At 60.7% G+C, this 21,979-nt stretch overlaps 1 protein-coding gene across 3 annotated transcripts; it reads right to left on the reverse strand.

Annotated features, from left to right (window-relative positions):
- Positions 1-276: 276 nt before the first annotated feature.
- On the reverse strand, positions 277-20,164 carry SREBF1 (sterol regulatory element binding transcription factor 1). Of its 3 annotated transcripts, XM_056136903.1 has the most exons (21): positions 19,851-20,164; positions 19,132-19,139; positions 9,102-9,173; positions 7,083-7,595; positions 6,540-6,727; positions 6,322-6,459; positions 6,022-6,243; positions 5,301-5,415; positions 4,973-5,181; positions 4,681-4,882; positions 4,418-4,596; positions 3,949-4,210; positions 3,704-3,870; positions 3,396-3,564; positions 2,897-3,005; positions 2,540-2,649; positions 2,334-2,466; positions 2,069-2,234; positions 1,476-1,685; positions 1,243-1,351; positions 277-1,033 (listed from the first exon to the last, which is right to left on the reverse strand). In XM_056136903.1, exons 1-21 carry the CDS (start codon positions 19,958-19,960, stop codon positions 777-779), a joined length of 3,648 nt encoding a protein of 1,215 aa, XP_055992878.1. In that variant the 5' UTR covers positions 19,961-20,164; the 3' UTR covers positions 277-776. The 3 variants fall into 3 exon arrangements, with proteins under 3 accessions (XP_055992878.1, XP_055992876.1, XP_055992875.1); XM_056136901.1 differs by lacking the exons at positions 9,102-9,173; positions 19,132-19,139 and having other exon boundaries at positions 279-1,033; positions 6,546-6,727; positions 19,870-20,163; XM_056136900.1 differs by lacking the exons at positions 9,102-9,173; positions 19,132-19,139 and having other exon boundaries at positions 279-1,033; positions 19,870-20,163.
- Positions 20,165-21,979: the final 1,815 nt, after the last annotated feature.

The following is a 21,979-nucleotide window of genomic DNA, read 5'->3' on the forward strand; positions in this document are numbered from 1 at the left end:
GAGGACAGAATGGTCCTCCCACATCACCCAGGGAGCACGTGGGGCAGAAGCCGGGAAGCAAAAGGAAGCAGCATAGTGGCTCTGAGGGTAGAGAAGTGGATGGATCCAGAGAGCATCGGGATCCAGGTCAGGGAAGGCCAGACCTCCAGGCTCCCCCCAACATCTGAAGGGGTGAATGTCCCTTATGATTCCGGACCTGGAGAGGCACTTGCCTGGGTGCTGGGTGGGAGGGAAGTCCCAGAGGGCCCGACCCTTGCCCGTGTGTGCATCAGCCGAAACAAACGTCCACCTCACCGAAGGAACAAAGCCCAGATTATAAATAACTTCATTTTTTATTCTCTCTGTACAAAACTCAATCTATGAAAATAAAGTTTGCAAAAGGCAAAGTAGCACACGAGCCTCAGAGGCCAGGAGACTGGTGCACCACATCTACACTATGTACAAGTACTCCCGGAGGGAAGGAGGCGCCTTGGGGCGGGAGCCCGCGGGGCTGGGACAGCCAAGCAGACTCTCGGAACTGTCCCTTTCCCTGGTCTCCAGCGGGAGAAGGGAAACTGCGGCGGTGATAACGAGCGGGCAGCCCCGGCCTCCGCAATCACCCGACCGGCCACCAGATGTCAGCACCATCCAGGACGCCGCCGTCCAGGGGCGGCGGTTGAGGCCCGGAGGCGTGCCCCGCGAGGGGTCCGACCGTGGGGGAGCTGCGGACACCAGCGTTTCGGGGCTCCGACCCGGGAAACTGGTCGTCGCGGGCTGCCGCGAGTCTCCCGAGGGGTCTAGCTGGACGTGACGGTCGTCCCGCCTCCCAGGCGCAGGAGCATCTGCTGGCAGTCGTGCAGCAGCCGGCGGTCGCCAAGCTTCTCGAGCGTGCGGGCCGCCTCGGCCAGCATGCTCACGCGCTGCCCCGGGGCTGACAGGAAGCCGGGGGGCAGGTAGCAGGAGGCCAGCAGCAGCGCCTCGGCGTGCTCGCGCCTCGTGGGCCGCGGCTCCAGGTCTCCCTCCTCCGCCGCCGCCGCCGCCGCCGTCGTCGCGCCTGCGCACGCCGCACAGCCCGCGTTGAGGAGGCGGGGCCGCGGCTTGGCCACGCCCCGCGAGCGCTCCCGCCCCCGCCGCATCCCTGGACCCAGCGGCCCTCCCGCTCACACTGCAGGCAGGCCCCAGAGGACTGCTCAGGCACCCACTGCACCCCCTCTCCTGGCCCACCCACCTGGGTCACACCCTCCCGGGCGGGGTCCGGCTCACCTTTGCCGCAGGGGCCTGCCCTCCTCCTCAGACTGCGGTCCAGGAGTTGGTGGGTTCGCGTGGGGCTGGCCCCAGCCATCAGCCGGGCAGTGGCCTCATGGAGGAACACCTGGGGCCGGGAGAAGGCTGTTTCAGACCGGGTCCGGTTCCCCACACCCCTCTCCTGGCCGTGTGCTCCCCAACATGTCCCCAAAGTCCCGGACGCATGGGAGGTGGGGGCTCCGAGCACTCACCCTCCGCATGGCAGGCCGGAAGCTCTGAGCCAGGCGCCTGAGGCTGCTCAGGTCCCGCTGGAAGCCCCGGAGCTCTAGGGCAGAGGCCTGGGGCCCACCACTGATGCCCCCGGGCCCCTGAGAGGCCTGCGCTGTGGGTGGTGGTTGCTGCCGCTGCCACAAGCTAGTCCGCGCCACCAGAAGCAGGTCACACAGGAGCAGCTGCATGGCCTGGAGGTGGTAAACAGGGCAAGCCAGGGGTCATGGGGGGCTCCGGCTGATGAAAAGTAGGACCATGGTGCCAGGGGCCGACTCCGGGCTGCGTTGCCGAGGAACTGCACCCGCTTCACAGACATGCGATGCAACAGCAATGCACCGCAGGGCTGTCCGCCTCTGGGCTCCCACATGCACCAGCTGCCCCAGGGGTGACCACACCATGGACCCAGCTGGGGGAGGCCACTCCTGAGACCATGCTTGAGGCAGAAAGTGCCATCAGCCAGTCTCCCAGCCAGGTACCGAGAAGTTAAACCAGTTTCCTGGGACCCAATGGGGGGACATCAGGAAGTGGAAAGGCCAAGACAGCCCAGCCCTGCTGGCCCCCAGCCCCGTCTCACCTTGTCAATGGAGCTGCCGGCTGTGGTGGTGGCCAGGCTGTCCTGAAGGTACCCACTGGCCTTCTCACAGACTGCCAGGCTGGCGGGTGCAGACTCGACTTTCCCGTGGCCCAGCAGGGCCCGAGCAGCCTTGAAGGAGTGTAGTGCTGCCCTGGGGAGGGGTCTCCTGCGGGGAGCCAGAGCGGAACAGGGAGAGCCCAGTTAGGCCACACGCCCTCCCCAACCACCAAGCACATCGTGCGAGCTGGGTCCTGGCCTGACTCACTCGGACTCCTGCAAGGCCCGTGGCAGGTGCTCCACCAGTGGGTACAACCTCTCAGCCGCCTCCTCGTCCCGCCGCAGCCAGTGAGTCACCACAGCTGTCAGCGAAGCCCACCATTTGGCCACCGGATCTGTGCCTAAGGAGTGAGGGGTTCAGTCACACGGCACCGCGCTGGGCAGGGAAGCCACGGGCCAGAGGCAGGGTCTCACCGGTGGTGGTAGCCATGCTGGAGCTGATGGAGAAGCTGCAGGCAGGAGCCCCGGCAGCATCAGAACAGCTGCTCAGCAATTGCAGGTACCCAAGGGCGTCCAAGAACTCCCTGTGGCCGGGGAGGGAAGGACTGGTCAGGACAAGGCAGGGGCCGTCCTGCTCCTCACAGCCTGGTCTTTTCTCCAGATTCCACAAAGGGCCACTGTCTCCCAGCAGGCAGGTAGGCCGAGAGGCTCCTGGGGTTTGGGGAGTGGCCCACAGCCAGCCTCAGTCACTGACACAGACCCCTGGAGAGAGCTGTTCCCAGACTCCACTGTGGAAGCTGCTTGCCAAGTGGGGTGCAGGGGAACACTCACCTGTCCCCGTCAGCAGACCCAGGGCTTGGGCTTGGTTGGGCCACACAATTCAGCGCTCTCTCCAAGAGATGTTCACGGAACAGCTGAGTCACCTGAGCCAGCGGGTCCACTGTGGGGAGAAGTGAGGTGGGGGAGCTCCTTTTACCTTTTCCTACCTAGAGCCCCAAATCTCCTTCCTGGGCTCATGGGTAGGCGGAGCTTTGGGGCAGCTAGAAGTTGGGAGTTCCATGCCCTGCCCCTGTGCCCAGGAGGGTAGAAGCCCTCTGGGGTATGTGATCTGCTGACACCACCCCTTCTTGGCTCTGTCCCTTCCCTGCCTGGGCACATCCCCCCCCCCCACACACACACCCCACCCACAAACTTCTCTCCTTCTTTGGTCCAGAATGACCCTAACTGAACAGGGTCCCACCAGGCTGTCCCAGAGCCAGAAGTGAAGGAAAGGCACCGGCAGGGAGAGGGCAGAGGGGGCTGAGCAGAAGGGGGTGGGGTGAGAGAGCACCTGGGTTCCCAGCTACGCTGTACAGGCTCTCCCGCGGGGAACTGCACACGGCCCAGTCCCCATCCACAAAGAAACGGTGGCCCACAGGGTGGCAGAGCCACTGCATGGCCAGCGGCACTGATCCACTCTGTGCCAGGAAGACCTGGCGGGCGTTACTCAGGAAGAAGCGCTGCGGGGGAGGGGAGCCAGGCTGTCACATGGACCAGGCAGGGCCTCAAACCCAGACCCCTGCTGGGCTGGAGCCCGCCCGACCCGTCCCCACTGCCCCCCAGAAGGGACAGCTGGAAGGCCTCAGCCCTGCCACTCACAGTCAGAAAACGCAAGGCCCACGGGAAACTGGTCTTAACTCTCAGCGCAGCTGCCACATAGATCTCAGCCAGCGTGGCCACGGACACGGCGTCCCCAGCACACTCGGCCAGGTTCAGGGCGCTCAGGGCCAGGTTGGCGGCAGCGAGGTGTCCACCAGAGTACTTCCCTAGGAAAGGGACAGGATGTAAGGCTGGGCTGTACAGGGGGGGTGGGAGCCCCTCAGGCACAGCCCCGGCCAACGTACCCATGGTGTGCAGCTGGTGCAGCTTGTGGTAGACAAGGGCAGCATCCCTGGCACTGGCACGAACGTCTGCCTGCAGAGCACGGTCCCTTTGCAGGCCCCCTGCCCGGCCAGCCAGCCACCGGCCCACCCAGAGACGCTGCAGCAGGTGGCGGATGAGGTTCCAGAGCAGGCTACAGGCCAGGTCGAAGTGGGAGGTGGGCAGAGGCCGACCCAGCGCCTGCAGGGCCAGCCACAGCTGCTGGGCAGCCTGAGCGAAGTCACCCTGGGGTGAGAAAATGGGGGTCAAGCCTTCCTGGGCCTCTGACAGCCCAAGAGGGCTCTGAAAAGGCCTCTGCCTCTGGGCCCCCAGACCCCAGTTTGCACAGGAGCACTGGGAGCTGAGAGGCAGACAGGAGCAGCTTCATGGTGGGCCGAGGGCAGGCATGGGGGAAACACCACCCCCACCCATTGCCCCAGATCCGCCTCTCACCCGGGCCAGGTCCAGGTCAGCCTGTTTGCGATGCCTCCAGAAGTGCACGGCTGGGCCCGAGTGTGGCCGTGTGACTGGCTCCCCGTAGACAAACAGCAGCGCCAGGAAGAGCAGCGCCAGCAGCCCGTTAGTCAGCCAGAGCAGCGGTGGCAGCAGCCAGGAGGCCCAGCCAGGGCCATCTGCAGGTGGACAGAAGGGCTGGGACACACCTCTCCCCAGAGACCCAGGAGCCCTGCCCCCTTCCCCAGGCTGGGCTCACCTACCTCTGCCCTCGGTGCCCAGCATACTGCGCCCGGGCCCATGGTAGATGCTGGTGGCATCCATGTTGCTGGGCGCACCTCTGCTGCCCAACAGGGAGGCCAAGGGGTTGTAAGAGAGACAGAGGAAGACGAGCGTGCACAGGGCCAGGCGCGAGCGGTCCAGCAGGCCTCGGTGGTGAGGGGACAGCAGCTGCTCTGCCTTCACCTGGAGTGAGGAGTGGGGAAATTGAGGGCCAGCTCTACTGGACGAGGGCAGCACCCCGAGGCAGAGAAGGGGGCAAGGCCGGGGGCACACCTGGGCGCCCTCAAAGGCTGGGCTGTCGGGCTCTGAGTCACTGCCACTGCTCCGGCCGCCCAGGGACAGGGGGCTGCTCTGGGACGGGGAGCCAGCATCTGAGGGGGGCGGGCTCAGCGTGTCCACCACCTCAGGCTTCATGCCCTCCATGGGCACGTCCACATTCCCTCCATGGCCACAGGTGGATGATACCAGGTCCTTCAGGGATTCTGTGGGTCAGAAGGAGCAGGGCTGTTGAGAGTGGAGACACCGCACCCCACAGAGTCAGCTCAGCGAGGAAGCCTCGATCCTGATGGCCACTTGTGGGCCAAAGAAGGCTGGGACTCACTGCTTCTCTGGGCAGCGGTGCGCAAACTCAGGTTCTCCTGCTTGAGTTTCTGGTTGCTCTGTTGTAGGAAGCGGATGTAGTCAATGGCCTTACGCAAGACGGCAGACTTATTCAGCTGCAATGGGGGGTGGGGGGGCAAGACAAGAGAGGTGGCCGGTCAAACCTGGCTAGTGGGTGGGCACCTAGTATGGGTGCAGGGCTGCTCAGCAACTGCCTCAGGACCTTTGCACTTGCTGTTCTCGCCCCAAGGCATGGCAGCCTCCCTTAGCCAGGAGGGGCTCACCAGAGGACCTGGTGAAATGCACACAGCAGCATGTGGCTGGCTGCTGTGGTGGGCGACCCTTACCACCATTCCACCTGGCTCATCCTCCTGCCAGCCTTTCATAGTGTCTCACCTCAGTGATGCCACCCCTGACCCCCTGATTGAGATGAGCTGCTCTCTCCACCCCACTTTCGTTTGCTTTCCTTCCACGCAAACACGTCTTTACCCGCTTTACTGCCCTTTCCCCGCTGCCCCCTCCCCAACCTGAATGTCAGTTCCTTGAAGGCAACAGCTTCCACTGACTCTCACACTGCACTCAGGGCTGAGCAGAGCTGGTGCTCCAGAAAGTCTAACTGAATAAACGGGCTGCCCAGCAATAAGAGGTCATGGCTAGGCTCCGCTCCAATCCTCTTCTTCCCTCCCCTTCCCAGTCCATCCTCTGCCGGCCTCTGCCCACACCTTTGCCTCCGTGCCCACTACCAGGTCCTTGAGTTCAATGATCTTGTCATTGATGGAGGAGCGGTAGCGTTTCTCGATGGCATTATGGGCTGTGCGCTTCTCCCCACGGCTCTGGGCCGAACCTAGGGCCTTGCCGCCGGCTATCAGCCGGTTGATGGGCAGCTTGTCAGCGTCCACGACCAGTGGCACAGTTGCCAGAATGGTGCCTCCGCTCACCAGCGTCTGCAGGGCAAAGGCATAGGTTCTTGCAGGCCTGCACACCTGCTGACCCCACAACCCCAACCCTGCCCCTGCACCCACCTGCAAGGACCCGGTCTGCATGGCCGTGCCAGGGGCCAGGGGGCTGAGTCCCGTCGTCTTCACGGTGGCCCCCAGGTCTGTCTTCATGGTGGTCAGGAGCAGAGAGTCTGTCTTGATGAAGTGGGGCTGCAGCAGGACCTGCGGGTGACAGAGAGCTCAGGGTGAGCCAGAAGTCTGGGCCAGGGCTGCCCCTCCCCAGCCCCAACCCCATCCCTCACCGGGACCTGCTGGATCTGGGAGGTCACAGTGGTGGTGCCAGGCGCTGCTGTGGGGGCTGCAGTGGCTGTCAACAGCTGCTGGGGGGCCGCACTCTGGACCGGGGCGTGAAGGGAGACAGGAGGGACTCCGGGCAGGGGAGCCAGCGGTGGGCCAGGAAGTGGCTGTGGAGTGCTCCCTGGAGGGGTCCCTGCAGAAATGAAGGTTGGGGCTGTGGGCTCACCCTGCCCTGCCCCACTTTAAACCTGCCCCTCAGGTCCCTGCTCTGTGAAACCTTGAGTGAGTCACACTATCGGGACCATGCTTCCCAATCTGCACAGGCCCTGCCTGGGGCTGTGGTGCAAACAGGCTTGCTCTCCAGCCAAGTGTTTGTCTTTGAAAGGGCAACGTGATGTGGACACCCAGGGCAGAACAGGAGGCGAGCCCAGGCCCCAGAACAAGGAAGCAGCACTGCAGGTCACTGTGGGAGACCCACTTTCCGAAAGGCGCCAGTCCTGTGGTCAGGGCACTGCAGCCTGTCTTCCTGGGCCCACATCACCCCTTACCTGTCGAGAAGCCTCCAGGAGGGCTGGGATAGCCCAGGACAGGTGCAGAGCTGAACTGCGGTGGGGCTGGGATAGGAAAGCTCTGGGGCAGGAAGGCCCCGGGCACGGGCTGTGGAGTGGGGGGCTGCAGGATGGTCAGCGGCACGGGCTCCTCCTTGATACCTGGCCCAGGGGAAAAGGCAGACACCGACAAAGACGACGACGATGACACTGACGATGGCGATGACGATGAGGATGAAGATGATGATGATGATGATGATGATGATGACGATGGGTACATCTTCAATGGGGTGGGGGCTGGCGGGGGAGGGGATAAGGGTGGGGGTGTGGCCTTGGCTGTCCCCAACAAGCCTTCAAAGGGGGAGTTGATGGAGGCAGAAGGTGGAGACAAGTTGCCCGGGGAGCTGGCGTCAGGGCTGCCAGGGTCTGCGTCGCCTGCCCGGCCCCCGGCATAGGGAGGATCAAACAGGCCTGGGAAGTCGCTATCTTGGTTGTTGATGAGCTGGAGCATGTCTGGGGAAAGAAGAGGCTGCGATGGGCGAAGCAATAGTACCACAGGTAGGGTGTTCGTCCTGCACGTGGCCGACCTGGGTTCAATCCCCAGCATCCCATATGGTCCCGAGCACTGCCAGGGTCCCAACACAGCCCTGAGCATCACCGGGTGTGACCAGAAGCCAGAAACAAAAAAAAAAAAAGAGGCTGTGTGAGTGTGGGTGGGGCTGGGGGCATGGACGGACCCGAACCTTCCCATGCCCCCGCCCCCCAAACTACACTGTAGGACATGGGCAGTGTCACAGATGTGGAAAACCAGCCACCTAAGTCTGGGACTCTCGATACAGAGCCACATACCTGGCACCTGGGACATCTGCAATGTCCGGGGGAGGGGAGGGCATGGGCATCAGACTGCAGCAACCAGCTGGCTGGGCTCCAGGGCGGGCAGGGCCCCATGAGCCTATTGATTTGCCCCCTCAGCTACAGGCAGAGCTGCCATCACCAACTTGTTCCCCCCATGGACCCAATAAGAAGCCTGGAGGTGGAGCCAGCTGCCAGCTGCATGTGCCAATCAGTTTCTCTACATGTTCCGGGCACAAGCCCAGACCCTGTGGGCTGCCAAGTGGCCTCAGGATCCAGCCATTCAGAGCCTGGTTTCTCCTGCATAAAGAATGCAGTCTGTCCTAACACCTCCCTCCTCATGCAGACTGGCCACCAGGCCCTCTCCCCCAGCTGGACAACAGCAGCCGGCTGCGTCAGTCCTCCAGGACTGGGCCACCCAGTGGGTCAAAGTACTCTGCGGGGCCCACGGGCAGCATCTAGGGCACCGGTCCCCTAAGCTCTCCGGCCTTGCCTACCCCTTAAGTCAGTAGCCCTCTCTCACAGAAACTGGCCTCAGTTTCTTCCTCTGTGTAACAGCCATATTCGGCTCTCTGGACTGGTAAGGACTCACGACCCCGCAACAGGGAGCTGCAGACAGGTACTGCAGGAGTCACCTCCCTCTGCCTCTGATGCAGGCTGGCAAGTAGGGTGCCAGGTTCCTCCACCCCCCCAAAGAGCAAAGCTCCGGGACCCTTCTGATATATGCAGGGCACAAGGCTGCTGCAAGAGACTTGCACTCCCAGAATCCCCTCCCCGCGGAGAGATGGAGAAACCGAGGAGCCACAGGAAGAAACAGAAGGCTGGATCCAGGGCGGCTGCATCCCACATTTGGCCTATCCAGGGGCTCCTGCTGTCAGCCTGGGCGAGTGAGTGGGTCCCCCAAGGCCCTGGGGTCAGAGGGCACGGAGCATGGGTGGGGCGGAGAAGCCACCTCTCCCTCCAGATGTCAGGCTGGGGGGTAGCTAGTAAGGTGGCGGCTGGGCCACCCACCTCCCTGCGGGCAGGGGCCCGGCACGCCACCTCCGGAACTGGCGCTTTCCGTGTGGAAGTGCCACTGCCTGGCCACACTAGTGGGCACCAGGGTGGCGACTCCGCCGCGGGAGACGGTGGCTCAGTAGTAAAGGGTGGGGACCGTCTCAAAAATACCTTCGAATGTGCAATCCATGGCTTCCCGGCCTGCGCCCCGCCGCCCCCTCGGGGCGCCCAGGTACCGGCCTGCTACTCTCAGCGCCGCGCCGCGGGCTCCCCGGCGGCCGCCCGCGCTCTTATACTCCGCCCGGCCGCGCCCCGCCCCGGCCCCGCCCCGCCCCGCCGCCCCGGCCCCGCCCCCGGCAGCAAGCCTGGCGTGGGGTGAGCGCGCGCGGCCAATGAGGGCTGCGCCCGCCGCTGGCCCCGCCCCGACTGCGGTCGGCTCGGGTTTCACGCTCGGCCCCCACCCCGCCCCCGCGGAGCGGCTCTGCGGGGTTACTCGCGGGCGAAGCGCCGAGCGCTCGCGCCGGGGTTACTCGCGGTCATCGCGCCCCTCCCGCCCCTCCCCACGGCGGAGCACTGCCAGGGGGCTCTGGATTCCACACCCCCCGGCGACGTCAGGCCGGGAGTGACGGGAGGTGGTGCGTGAGGGCCGCGGGCCTCCCGCTGCTCCATGGACCGCTAATCACTGGTCGCTGCTGGGAAACTGAGGCCCAGGAGAGTGAAGGGAAACCCCTTCCCACGTCACACAGCCAGGGAAACAGACACACGTCCCTCTGCAGAGGACGGGCCGAGGCCCGGGGTGGAGTCAGACCTCCAGGCTGTCACCCGGGGAAGCCCCGCTCCCTGTCTCTGTCAGCTCCCCATCTCTGTCAGCGCCACAGTTCCTAGAGCGGGGCACCCTAGGTGGCAGCCTGGGTGGTGGCTGGGGACTCAGGCTCATCGCTCTACGCGTATAAGGTCAAAACTGGGCACATGGAGATGAAGAGGGCCTGACAGGTGCTGTCCTGTACCACCCCCCCCTCCCCAGACCCTCCCAAACAGGCTCAACCCTTATCACAGCCCAGCCTGAGGGTCTCTGTTCCCAGCAGCAAGGGCAAAAGCAGCCAGTGTTGGGGTGCTGCAATCCTCCCCAACTGCTCCCCCTCTCCAGGAGCCTAGAATCGAAAATGGCCACAACCCTCCACAGAGCTTGTTTTCTAGAACTTTCTCCTCCCTCTCTCCTCAGTCTGTGGGTGTTCACCTGTGCCCCACCCCCCCAGAGGTCTGGGAACACCAGGAGGCCTGGAGCCCAGAAGTCTCTTTGGGCTGCTCCTGACTATTCCCCAGTGTCTGAGCCCAGAAAATGGTGAGTCACCTGAGACAAAGCAGAGACACCCTGAGGGCGTCAAGCTGGGCAGTCCCCTCACTGTCCCTCTTCTTTCACTTGTCTCCTTTTTGTTTCTTGGGGAGGTGTCAGGCCTGGGCTGTCCTCATGGCATATTCCTGGCGGGGTTCAGGGAATGGGAGGTGGTGCCGGGGACAGAGCCCAGATCAGCTGCATCCAAGGCCTTACTATGGCTTTGGCCCCTTTCTGGCCTCTTTTTGCTTTGTTTCTTGAAGCTCTGCACTCTGCCCATCCATGCCAGCAGAGATGGTGGCAGGCAGCGGGTAGCTACCCACTTGCTCTTCTGAGAAACTCCCAGGGAAGGTTAAAAAAGCAGACACTTCTGAGCAGGGTAGAGCCCCCACTGTACACAAGAAGGGGACCCGGGCAGCAGTCCAGTGGAGGGGCCGGCGGGGCACTGCCAGGGGGCACCCCTACCATTCAGAGAGCGCTTCCCATCTCACTCTGACCTAGTTCAGAAGTGTGGGGGGTAAGGGGTAAGGCACTTGCCCTGCAAGTGGGCCCAGCACCATATGTGTCCCATGAATATCACCAGCAATGACCCCTGAGCAGAGCCACGAAGAGGCCCAGAGTACCTCTGGGTGTGCCCCCTAAAAAAAAATCAGGGGGGCCAGCCCTACTACCCTGTTCTCTACCCTCGTCCCACAGCTAAAGGGGCAGACTGGCCCTCTGCTGCCCCGGCAGGTCACACCTTCAAGCCTCCATGCCTGGTGTCCAGAGTGGGGCTTTCTGGGGAAACAAGTGTGTAAAGCTCAGCAAGGGCTCCCCTCGGAGGCCACTGGGATGGCCAGTCACGAGCTGCCTGACGAGGCAATGCTCAAGCCGAGCTCAACACGTGCTTCTCTGAGGAGCGCTAACGGGGCCGGGACTAGGGGAGGAGGCGACAGAGGCGCCCAGGAGCAGGCTCTCCGCTCACTCCTGCCCCACCCCAGTCTTGGGCTGGGACCAGAGGCTGGCTGCAGCTCCCAAACCGGGGACCCGGCGGCCAAAGGAGTTCCAGGTGGGCTTGAGCACCGGGCCTGTTCTGGCTGTGCCCGAGTCACCTTGTTACTCCTCTCCTTCCCGATTCTGTGATTCTATCAGGAACAAAACAGGACCTGAATACCCCCTCTCTGCCTTTCACGGCAAAGTCAGGGCACCCTCCGCTCTCTTGTCTGTAGGGCTTCTGAGGCCAGGAGGGCAATCCAGGGAGGGCCCCATACACTGAGGTGAGCTCGGACCCACACAGAAGCCAGCTCCTCTGTACCAGACCCCCACCCTCAGCCAAACCTGCATGTGGATCTCCTGGGATAGGGAGCCCCCTCAGCCTGGGTCTGCCCTGCGGTAGGGTCCACACAGCTTCGGCCCAGCTCGCTGACAGCATCTCTGGCCCATCCCCAGGTGCTCCTGCACGCCAGCCTGTGTGGGGCACTGGGTCCACGGGAACAGCACATAAAGACCACCCCTGGGGGAGCTGACACCCCAGTGAAGAAAATCGATGGTACTGGAGGAACATGGGCACTGGGGCCAGGAGCATCATGCAGAGACTAAGGCTGTGAGGGGAGGCTGTGAGGGACCAGTGCAGAGGAAGGGCGAGAACAGCCTCAACAAGAAGGGAGGACCTGAGCAGAGGCAGAAATGAAATGAAGAAGGGGCTGGAATGATAGCACAGCAGGTAGGGCGTTTGCCTTGCATGTGGCCAACCTGAGTTCAATCCCCGGCATCCCATATGGTCCTTCAAGCACTGCCAGGAGTAATTCCTGAGTGCAGAACCAGCAGTAACCCCTGAGTATTGCCTGGTGTGACCCCAAAAGCCAAATAAGTAAATAATTTTAAAAAATTGAAAAAGAAAGAAAGAAAGGAAGGAAGGAAGGAAGGGTGGGCAAGAAGCATAGAAGGAAAGCCACCTTGGTGGAGGAGCAATGAGTGCAGGGGCCCCGCAGGGGGAGCGGGCTCGGGTGCTCAGTCAGCAAGGATGCCCGTGGTGACCTTTCCGGGACAGGGGCGAAGGGCAGGGAGGCAGCTGGGAGGCTGGGGTTTGGGGTTCCCACAGCTTTGTCCCACATCCGTGAGCCAGGGAAGGAACAGGGACAGGACCACCAGAGTCCACTGCAGTGCAGATCACAAAGGCTGCGCCAAGCGGGGAGCAGTAATTGGTGCAGGTGGCACCATCGGGGGCAAGGAGGTGGGTCTGGAGGGCGGGAGGGTGCTTGCCTTGCATGCAGCTGTGCAACCGACCCATGTTCAATCCCCAGCACCCCATAAGGTCCCCCAGCACCTCCAGGAGTAATTCCTGAGTACAGAGTCAGGAGCAACCCCCGAGCATCACACCAAAACAAACAAGAAAAAAACAGGGGCCAAGGAGGAGAGGGCAAGAGGCGGACCCGCTCGTGGGACCCTGGGGCATTCCATACCTGCTTAGTGAGTGGCACAGGGCGGGCATTCACCTAACAGCCCGTGTCTTACACCCTCCCTGCTGGCTACACTCAGCACCTGCACATTCTCCTATGAGTGCAGGCCAGCAGGTTGGCGCGTCCTCGGCTGCTCACATGTGGAGGGGCACAGACTGCCCTTTGTGTGCTCAGGGCTACCCTCAAGGCTGCCCTCGGGGTGCCAGGGCTTAGGATGCTTCCTGGAATGAGCTGGGTTCAGGATGAGGAAACAGGCTCAGAGCGAGGGCACTTCCCTGTGCCCCACAGCTACCACCTGGAGACTCTGAGACCCAAGGCCAGAGTGACAGGACAGCAGGGAGGGCATCTGCCTCGCACACGGCAATCCAGGGTTTGACTCCTAGCACTCCATAGGGTCCCCCGAGTCCGCCAGCACTAATTCCTGAATGGAGAGCCAGGAGTAACCCTGAGCACCACCGGGTGTGGCCCCCAAACTGGGGGAAACAACAAAGGATCTGAGATACACATCCTGCCAGGGGGAGTGTCCATGCCCACCTAGCTGGCGGCTCCCAGCTCAGGTCAGACTTGTGCCCAGAGCGCAGGCAGCATGAAGGCAAGAGGCTCACTCCTGCCCTCCTTGAGGCCGGCCCTGGTGGCACTACAGGTGGGGCCCCTGCGGGCAGTAGCAGAGCCTGGGCCAAGGGCTGGGAGAGACCGGGAGTCGGCGATGGGCTGCCAGTCATCCCCGCTACTGGCCTCCAGCCTCCGACTCCCACCAGGCCTTGCTTCCTTCGCAGCTTCCCAACAATGGACACAGTATGCACTTGTGCCTCTGCTGGGAATGTCCTTCCCCGAGCCCCCGTCCATCTGACTACCTGCTGCAAGTCCCCTTCAAGACTGGTTTGGGCATCATCTTCTCAGATTCCTCCCTTCATTGCATTGTCCCATGTACAAGTCCCCGCTTACATGGCCCAGAGGCCCTGAGCAGAACCTGCAAGATGGCCTTTAATAGGATGCCAGGGGCTAGCGAAAGCACAGGGAAAGGGCCTTGCCTCACATGCAGCCAACCCTGATCTGATCACTGACACTGCATACGGTCCCTGAGCAGGCCCAGACAAGCCAGGTGCTCTCCCCCACAGGCCGCTCCCCCACAAATAAAGGGACTGCCAGACTGCACCAGTTCCAACAGCCTGTCCTCAGAGTGGGCTCAGGGCACATACTTGGGATTCCGGTGACAGAAACACCCACTGTCCTGTTGCAGCTGCAATTTGGGGCAGGCCCCCTCCTGCTGGGCGACTATTCTCTGTCTACATAATAGTGCTGTGTTTCTTTATAGAAACCATTTCTATTTCCTCATGGAGAGTGGGTCAGTGCAAAGGCAGCATGTTGTCTTAGAGGCATGGGCTGCTACCTGCAACCATACCCCCTATACAACCTCCCTTCAATGTGTCCAGTTTCTTCCCAGCAGCAGCAGCTCTGGGTTTTATTGTTTTTATTTACTTTTGGTTTCTCTACTTTGTGCCAGCAGTGGTGGGATGGAACCCTCTGGGCTGCTGTCACTCGCATCCCGTGGCTGCTCTGCAATGTTTGTGCACTGAATGTTCATTTGCAACACTTATTGTATCCTGGACTTCCCTGGCAGGTGCAGCAGAGGAAGCAAATCCTGCCAGGCCTGCCCTCCATGGACTCCAATTCCTTCACCCCTCTGCAGCTGCCACTGGGATGTGCTCCTTGGGCTGTGGAGTCAGGGCTCATCAGTGCCTGGGCAGAGAGGTGACAGTGGCATTGCTAAGACTCCTCTCAATTCGGATCTTCCTCTGACAGGGCCATACTCCCCTGGGATGAGCAGGACCAGGGGCTCCCTACTAACTTTCCAAACCCACCTTATCTCCCGAGGAGAGATCCAGAATTACCAGACAGTGAATGCTCAGAGTTAGGACACAGTTCCAAGAACATAGCAGAACACCCTAGAAACTTCCAGCAGGTAGATGCCTTGGATAATCTCTGCTCACACAGAACCTAAGGTGCCAGGCCCTACTGAAGGGCTGCAAGCCCGTGTCCCTCAACCCTTGCCTACCAGGGTGCCCTTCCTGTACCCGCCCCCTGCCCTGTCCTACCAGTTGACCCCTAGTCTGATGCCATGGAGGCCCCCATTTATGCAATTTTCACCTTGGTCCCTTTGGACTCTCCTGGGCCATATGGGTTCTGGCTGAGAAACGCTGCCCTAAATGATAACAGCAACGTTAGCTGGCACAGGCCAAGGGCTTAGTCTTCCTACTAAGTGCCACCTTCTGTTCAAGACCTGTCTTAAATATGCTCCTCTCATCCCCAGAGAGGCCTCCTGCCTTCCAGCTGTTGGGGAATGGGGCCCTGAGAGGAACGAGGCTCAGTGGGGGATTGTGGGGTTCAGTCAAGGAAAGATGGCTGGCTTGAGCAGGGCAGTCTCTCCAGACAATAAATTCTTCCAGGTAAAATGGACCCCCAGCCTGCCGCGTCTCCTCTCAAGCCCCAAATGCCCCCCTTGACAGCCACTTCTGTGGTGCTACATGGAATGTGGGTCTCTTACCTGGGCAGGCCCAGTTAGGACCCTGGGTCAAAGGGCATCTGCCAGGGCCGGAGGTGGGCAGGAGAGAAGGTCAGAGACACACTCTCCAGCCATCTGAGCTGTGCCCTGGCAGTGGCCTGACCTGGTGCTAGTCACTCCAAGGTCACATCCAGTGAAGTGACCACCAGCAATCAGGAGATAACTCTCAGCCACTGCCCTCTCATCTCCCTGGACCCACTCCCAAAACACCTTCCTCCCCTGAACCCTGAACCCTGCCCCTGAGGGGTCAGAGAGCTGAGCCCACTGGCTCTCAGGGTCAGCCAATCTTCCAGCCCCACTCCCGTTTTCTCAGGGAGGTGCACAGAGGTTTACACAGCACAGAGAGGGCAAGGAAGGGACTTTCCCAGGAGAGTGGGCAGTTGTGGCCCCCCGAAGTCCTCCTGCCACCTGCGGCCTGGGGGTAGGACTGGCTGGATGCCAAGAGGCATAGCAAAACAGGCTGGAGCACATGCTTTGCATTCAGGAGCTCCGAGTTTGACGTCCAGCCTCCATTCTCCAGCCATTCCTCTCCCCCCGACCCCCAGCAAGTCACCCCTCTCAAAAAAAAATAGTGATGAGAGGGGAATGTCTACTAGGAGAGTCTCGGGCCCTACCCTGAGGAGGCTCTGCTAGGGGATGCAGGGGACAGGTTATGGGACACACAGACTTGGCAAACCTTCAGGTCTCAAATGTTGGCCAAGGGACTTTTACCTTGGATGCCCGGGGAGGTTTGAGACTGGAGAGCTGGTCATGAGCGGAGTCGGGCTGGGCTATCTAAGCCACATGTGCAGCTAGTGGCATCAGGGGTGCGGTGGGCTTGAGGGCCGGTGGGGGGAGGTGTGGGGTGGCAGTGTCCTTCCCCTGCACTCTGTGCCGGGACACAGAGAACACCAAGAAGGCAGTTGAGCAAGACGAGGAAGGGCCTGTTCCCGGCTTGGCAGCCAGGAGGCCAAGGGCAGGCAGAGTGGATAATGAGGCATGGAGGCAGGGGAGGGAACAGGTTGTGCCACCAGAGGCCGGAGGCTCACCAATGCCCCCAGGCAGGCCCCGGCTGGGGGAGCTACAGACGTCCCCACGACTACACCTCTGTCTCCTCTGGCCTCATCTGCACTTGGAAGCTTGTGCAAGATTTGATAAATTAATCCTCAGTGGGAAGGTAAAGACTTTCCCGGGCTTAACGATAATCCCAAACATGTGTACAGAGCGGCCCTCCCCTTCCCTGTGCCCACAGCGCACGGACCCCGACGCTCAGGGCCAGAAGGGAGGCTGGTGGGGAGCAAGAAAGCACCAGAGGCCATCGGCCACTGCACTCACAGAACAGGCACGCAGACCGCTTCAGACCGCAGACGGTTTGGTGGGTCTGGCCAAGGTGGCAGCAGGCCGGGACTCACAGCCCACAGCGGCTCGGGCACAGCAGAGAGTGAGAACAAAACCACCTCCACATCCACAGAGCGAGCTGATCACTAGGGCTCCCGAGTGCAGTCTCCTCATTGCAGGAGCCAGCAGGCTCTCTCTAGCCGGGAGACCGACGACGTGGCTCCCTGGATCATCCCAGCACTCACTGGGGAAACGGTGTGCTGGCCCAGTGTAATGCCACCTTTCTTGGATGGTGGTTTCCTCCCCATCTTGTCTTTCCCCTGTGTCCCCCTCCATGCCCCACCCCCTGGTCCGAGTTGACCCCTAGTCCCATGCCATAGCTACACCCCCATGATGGAGAAACACTGTCCTAGCCTATGCATACAAATAGACTTTGGTGGCCTTGGGTTGGCCACCACCAAACATGGTCGACACCACCCCTCTCAAATAAATAAATAAATAAATAAATAAATAAATAAAAGGGACAGTGAGGGGAACGTCTACTAGGAGATTCTCGGGCTCACCCTGAGGATCTGGCATTAGGGATCACACTGGGGCAATAATGATATTCTTCAACTGGCGATAGTCCTATCACTTGGTAATTTCACTAAAATTCATCTTATTGTACACTTAAAATGGGTCGATTTTATGGGCTGTGTACCTTAATAAAGTAGATTTTCAAAAGTAGATCAAGAGGCTGGAGCAATAGGACAGTGGGTAAGCTGATTGCTTTGCACATGGCTGACCTGGTTTCGATCCCGGCACCACATATGGGTCCCTGAGCAGCCAGGAGTGATCCCTCAGTGCAGAGCCAGAAGCAAGCTCTGGACACAGAAGGAAAGGCCAAAAGAAGAAAAAAAATAACTGAGAAATTGTCAGAAAATGGGAAATGATGCTGACCCAGCCAAAAGCCCTTCTCACAGACAAGCCTGCTCCCAATTGCCCTAACCCTGTGATGTCCCACCTGGCCTGGGGGCCCCAACCCCCAACCCCCAGCAATGAATGGGACCCTAGCCACTGCCTGAGATCCCTAGCCCTGGATTGATGCTCAGACCATGCAGTACTTTGGGCCACTAGGCCACCTCTGGAGGTACCTGGAGGCCACAAGAGCTCCACAGGCGGGGCTGTAGAGGGTATGTTTGGGGGAATACAGTACAGGAGATCAGATTAACTCAGAGCCTCACACATGCTCTACCACTGAGCTCCCCTTCCAGTGGATAACATTTGTCTAACCAAGCCAATGGGAAGGTCTGTGCCAGATACACCTGCCGATTCTACTGTTCCAGCTATCTGGGGAGGAGGACCACAGTGGGAAACACAGTGCAAAAAGCCCTGGAAGGCACAGTCAAGCGAGAGGCAGCTTCCAGCTTCCATCCTGACTCCTAGGCAGGTTATTGCTACTTGGTCAGGGCACCTCTCAGGGCATTCACTGGGCCCATCACTCAACACTGTGTGGAACTGTTGGTTGAGTCAGGTCCAGAGCTCCTGGGCCTGGAGTGTTAGGATTCATCCCTCCAGAGCACTGGGAATAAAGCTCCAGTCTGGGGGCTTCATAAGGCACCACTGGCAGCTACCTGGACTCATCTGCAAGCCTCAGGCAGGAAGGGCAGGGATGAGCGGTTTAAACATGCCTGTTTTGCCAACCTGCACTACAGGATCCATGGACATGTCCATCCAAGTTTTGGAGGCTTGGGGCCAGAGAGATAGTATAGTGGGTAGGGCATTTGTCTTGCACACAGTCAACCCAGGTTCGATTCCTGGCATCCCATATGGACCCCTGAGCACCGCCAGGAGTAATTCCTGAGTGCAGAGCCAGGAATTTCCCCTGAGCATCATTGGGTGTGGCCCAAAAATAAAAGCCAAGTTTTGGAGGTTTGAGTTCTGGCAACTTGCTCACATTCCCTTGGCCTCAGTTTCCCCTTATTTTTCTTAAAGCTGCACTGCAATGGGCCAGGGGGATAGTACAGTGGATAGGGTTCTTGCCTTGCACATGGCTCACCTAGGCTCAATCTCCTGCACCTGGATGGACCTCTGAGTCTCTGCCAGAAGTGATTCCTGAGAAGAGTCAGGAGAAAACCCTGAGCAAAGCCAAAATCAAACAAAAAAGCTGCACAGCAATCCAAGAGGACAATTTAGTGCAGGCTTCAGTTTGCCCTGCTTATAATGCTGGGAATAGCATCCTAGCTGGTACCTGCTGCATCCCTGTCCACAAACTCTGTGCAACAAAGTGATGTTCCAAAAGACGAAAGCAGCTGGAGAGATAGCACAGCAGGTCGTGTGCTTGATTTGCATGCAACCCATGTGGGTTTGATCCCCAAGACCACATCTGGTCTCCCCCTACCTTCCCCCAGCCACCAGGAGTAAACCCTGAGCACTGCTGGGTGTGCCTACTCCAGAAAAAAGAGATGAAAGCAAGTTGCCACTATTACTCTGCTCCAGTCTTTGCCCGGGCAGAGATGCAAGGTGAGCCCTCCTTGCCGGGCATCCCAACCTTCCTGCATCACCTGCAACCTGGCCTTCTAACTCCTCACCTCGAACCCTGGGAAACCTGGAGCAGCTTTCCCAGGTTCCAAGACTGACTTTCAGCTCTAAGCTCCAAATTTCGCTCCGAGAGGGCTTCCCCCACCGCGCTGCTCAATAATACGGCCCCACTCTGGCTCCACCACGAGAAAACCCAGCAGATTTCTGCACGCACTGAATGCAACTAAGGGACTATTCCTGGGATTACTTCCTGGGGTTACTGTGCTCCCCCAAAGAGGAGCAAGCCCTCGAGGTCTGTGACGATCGGGTCCTAAGGCGACGCTAGGTATTCAGTTGGTGTCCCATAAGTGACTCCAACGAGCTGACCCGACCGGAGAGCGGGACCAAGGAGGGGCCCGGGAGGGAGGCCCGCCCGCGCCGCGCCTGCGCACGGGCTCCCGCCGAATGAACTCTCGGGCCGGAGGGAATGACCGGGAGTAACCCTCGCTGACGTCACGGCCGGGGCCGGGGCGGGGCGGGAGCGCCGGGCTCCCCAGCCCGCGCGTCAGCTGCAGGAGGGGGTCTGAGGCTCGCGGGCGCGGGGCCGGGACGCTTATTGCCGCACGTGCCCGGGCCGGCTCCGACACTGCCGCGTGCGCCCGGGACGCCGGGCCGGCGCGAGGGGCTCTCCCAGCCGGGCGCGGGGCCGCTGCGTGCACATGGCCCGCAGCCCGCGCTCGCCGCCGCCCGCGTTCCCCTGCCGCGCACACCCGGCCGGTCCTGACGCACCTTCGATGTCGGTCAGCAGCGCGGCGTCCAGGTCGCACGGCTCGGCCAGCGCCTGCTCCAGGGCCGCCTCGCTGAAGGGCGGTTCGTCCATGGCGCAGTCGCCTCCGCCGGGTGGCCCGCCAGGCCCGCTGCCAGGCACCGACTTCGCGGGGGAGCGCAGCGTCCGCCGGCCCCTGGCTCGCTGCCGCCGCCGCCGCCGCGTATCTCCACGTCCCGTCCTCGCCTGGGTGGCGGCCCAAGCGCCCGCGAAAAGTTGCTGGGGAACTGGGTTCTCCGGCAGCGGCTCCGCGGGGACAGCGGGCGGGCGGGGCGGGGCCGCGGCGGGATGCCCCGCCCCGAGGCCCGCCCCGGCTGCAGGGCACCCGCCTGCCCGGGGGACCGGCCCCGACGCCCCTCCACCAGAGCGCCCCTCCGGCCGCTCCCCCTGGCCAGCCTCCTGCGCAGCCACCAATGAGACTCGCTGGCCATTCTAGGTCACTTGCTCCAGCACCAAACCAGGGTCCCCGCGCCTCGGGAAAGTGTGCAGACAAACCTCACTTTCCGGAGTTAGCTCTTTAGAACAAGACAGACCTGATCTTGGTAACAGCCCTTGGACCTGCTGTGTGGCCGCGAGTCAGTTTCCGAACATGCCATGCAGGCGTTTTGGCTCTCCCTAGGCTGCGGGGACCCAGCAAAAGCACGAGTGGGGGCTGCTGGGCCAGCAAGGCTTCACCTAGTACTGAGGAGAGGCAGTCCAAGGCAGGCCCAATTTCTGTCCTGTCTTAAGCTGGTTTCCTTCCAGATGTGTGTGTGGGGACAGCAGGCCCAATCCAGCCTCTGAAGGAGGGCTGGTCTCAGTACCATGGAGGAAGGAAGACCCAGAAAATTCTGAAGTGTCACCTGCCCAAGGCCTGGCGGCTTCCCGGGGACCGCAGCAGCACTGACCCAAGGCTCTCCGGCTCCATTTCTGGTCTTGTTTCCAGTAGCGACTTGGGTGAGGAAGAGGCCGATGGTGCTTTAGATCTGGGCTAGGTAACCCATGACAGGCTGGGTCAAGGAGACAGCTAGGGAGAGGACTGGACTGCAACTTAGTGACAGAAGTAGATGGCAAGGGAAGGGTTCCAATGAGGTGGTTGAAATAAACCAGATATGGGCCAGAAAGATAGTGCAGTGGGTAGAGCACTTGCCTTGAACACAGCTGATGGTGTTCGATCCCTAGCATCCCATACAGTCCCTCGAGAACCTCTAGTACTAGTAGTGATCTCTGAGATGGGAGTAAGCCCTGAGCATCACTGGGTGTGGCCCAAACACACACACACACACACAGACAGAGAGAGAGAAGAGAGAGAGAGAGAGAGAGAGAGAGAGAGAGAGAGAGAGAGAGAGAGAGAAGAAAAGAGAAAGAAAGAAACCAAGTATAATGTCTAAACATTATCTGAAAGCCAAGGGCAATGAACTCCCTGTCACTGGAGGTATGTAAGCAGATAAAGGTACCCTGGGTAGAGGACAGCCAAAGAGACTTCATCAGGCCAGAGGCTATCTGAAGCCAGCCCAAAGATCGCCTTGCTCAGACTCCAGATATAGCCTGTCTGACTGCACTCTGAGAGAGTAAAATTAGTCGTATACTTTAGAAGTGGGGGGTCAAGGGGCCGAGGCTAAAAAGATGTCAATCCTTGGGGCTCAGGCTGGACACATAGCTCTTTGTTATACTCCCAGAAGCAACTGCTTTGAGAAATCATCCAGAACAGGTTGGCCAGGAGCCATGAGGGTCTCTAAACCACTATCCCCCCAAGGGGCATCACGCTAGGGTACAGCCAGATCCTAACCCTTCTCATGAACTTTTGCTGGCAACATAGAGGGATCTGGTTTCTCTTCCGCCTTCCTCCATCCTGTCCCATCCCAACTGACCCCCAACTATTCCCCCCTGGGAATAGGAGCCAAGCTCCCAGGAGGCCTTGGGAATCTGGCGACTCCCATGGAAATTCTAACAGCCCTTCTCGGGAGCTAAATGAAGCTAAAGTGAAGCCTAAAGACCACTCTCCCCAGTCAGGAGGCTGCAGCCTCTCACACCCCCTTTCTGAGGAGTGTCCCTGCCCAGCACACTGCAGAGGCAGCACCTCAGATCTGCCCC

Source organism: Sorex fumeus, unplaced genomic scaffold (assembly GCF_029834395.1).
Source record: "Sorex fumeus unplaced genomic scaffold, SorFum_2.1 ptg000122l, whole genome shotgun sequence".
NCBI lineage: Eukaryota > Metazoa > Chordata > Mammalia > Eulipotyphla > Soricidae > Sorex > Sorex fumeus.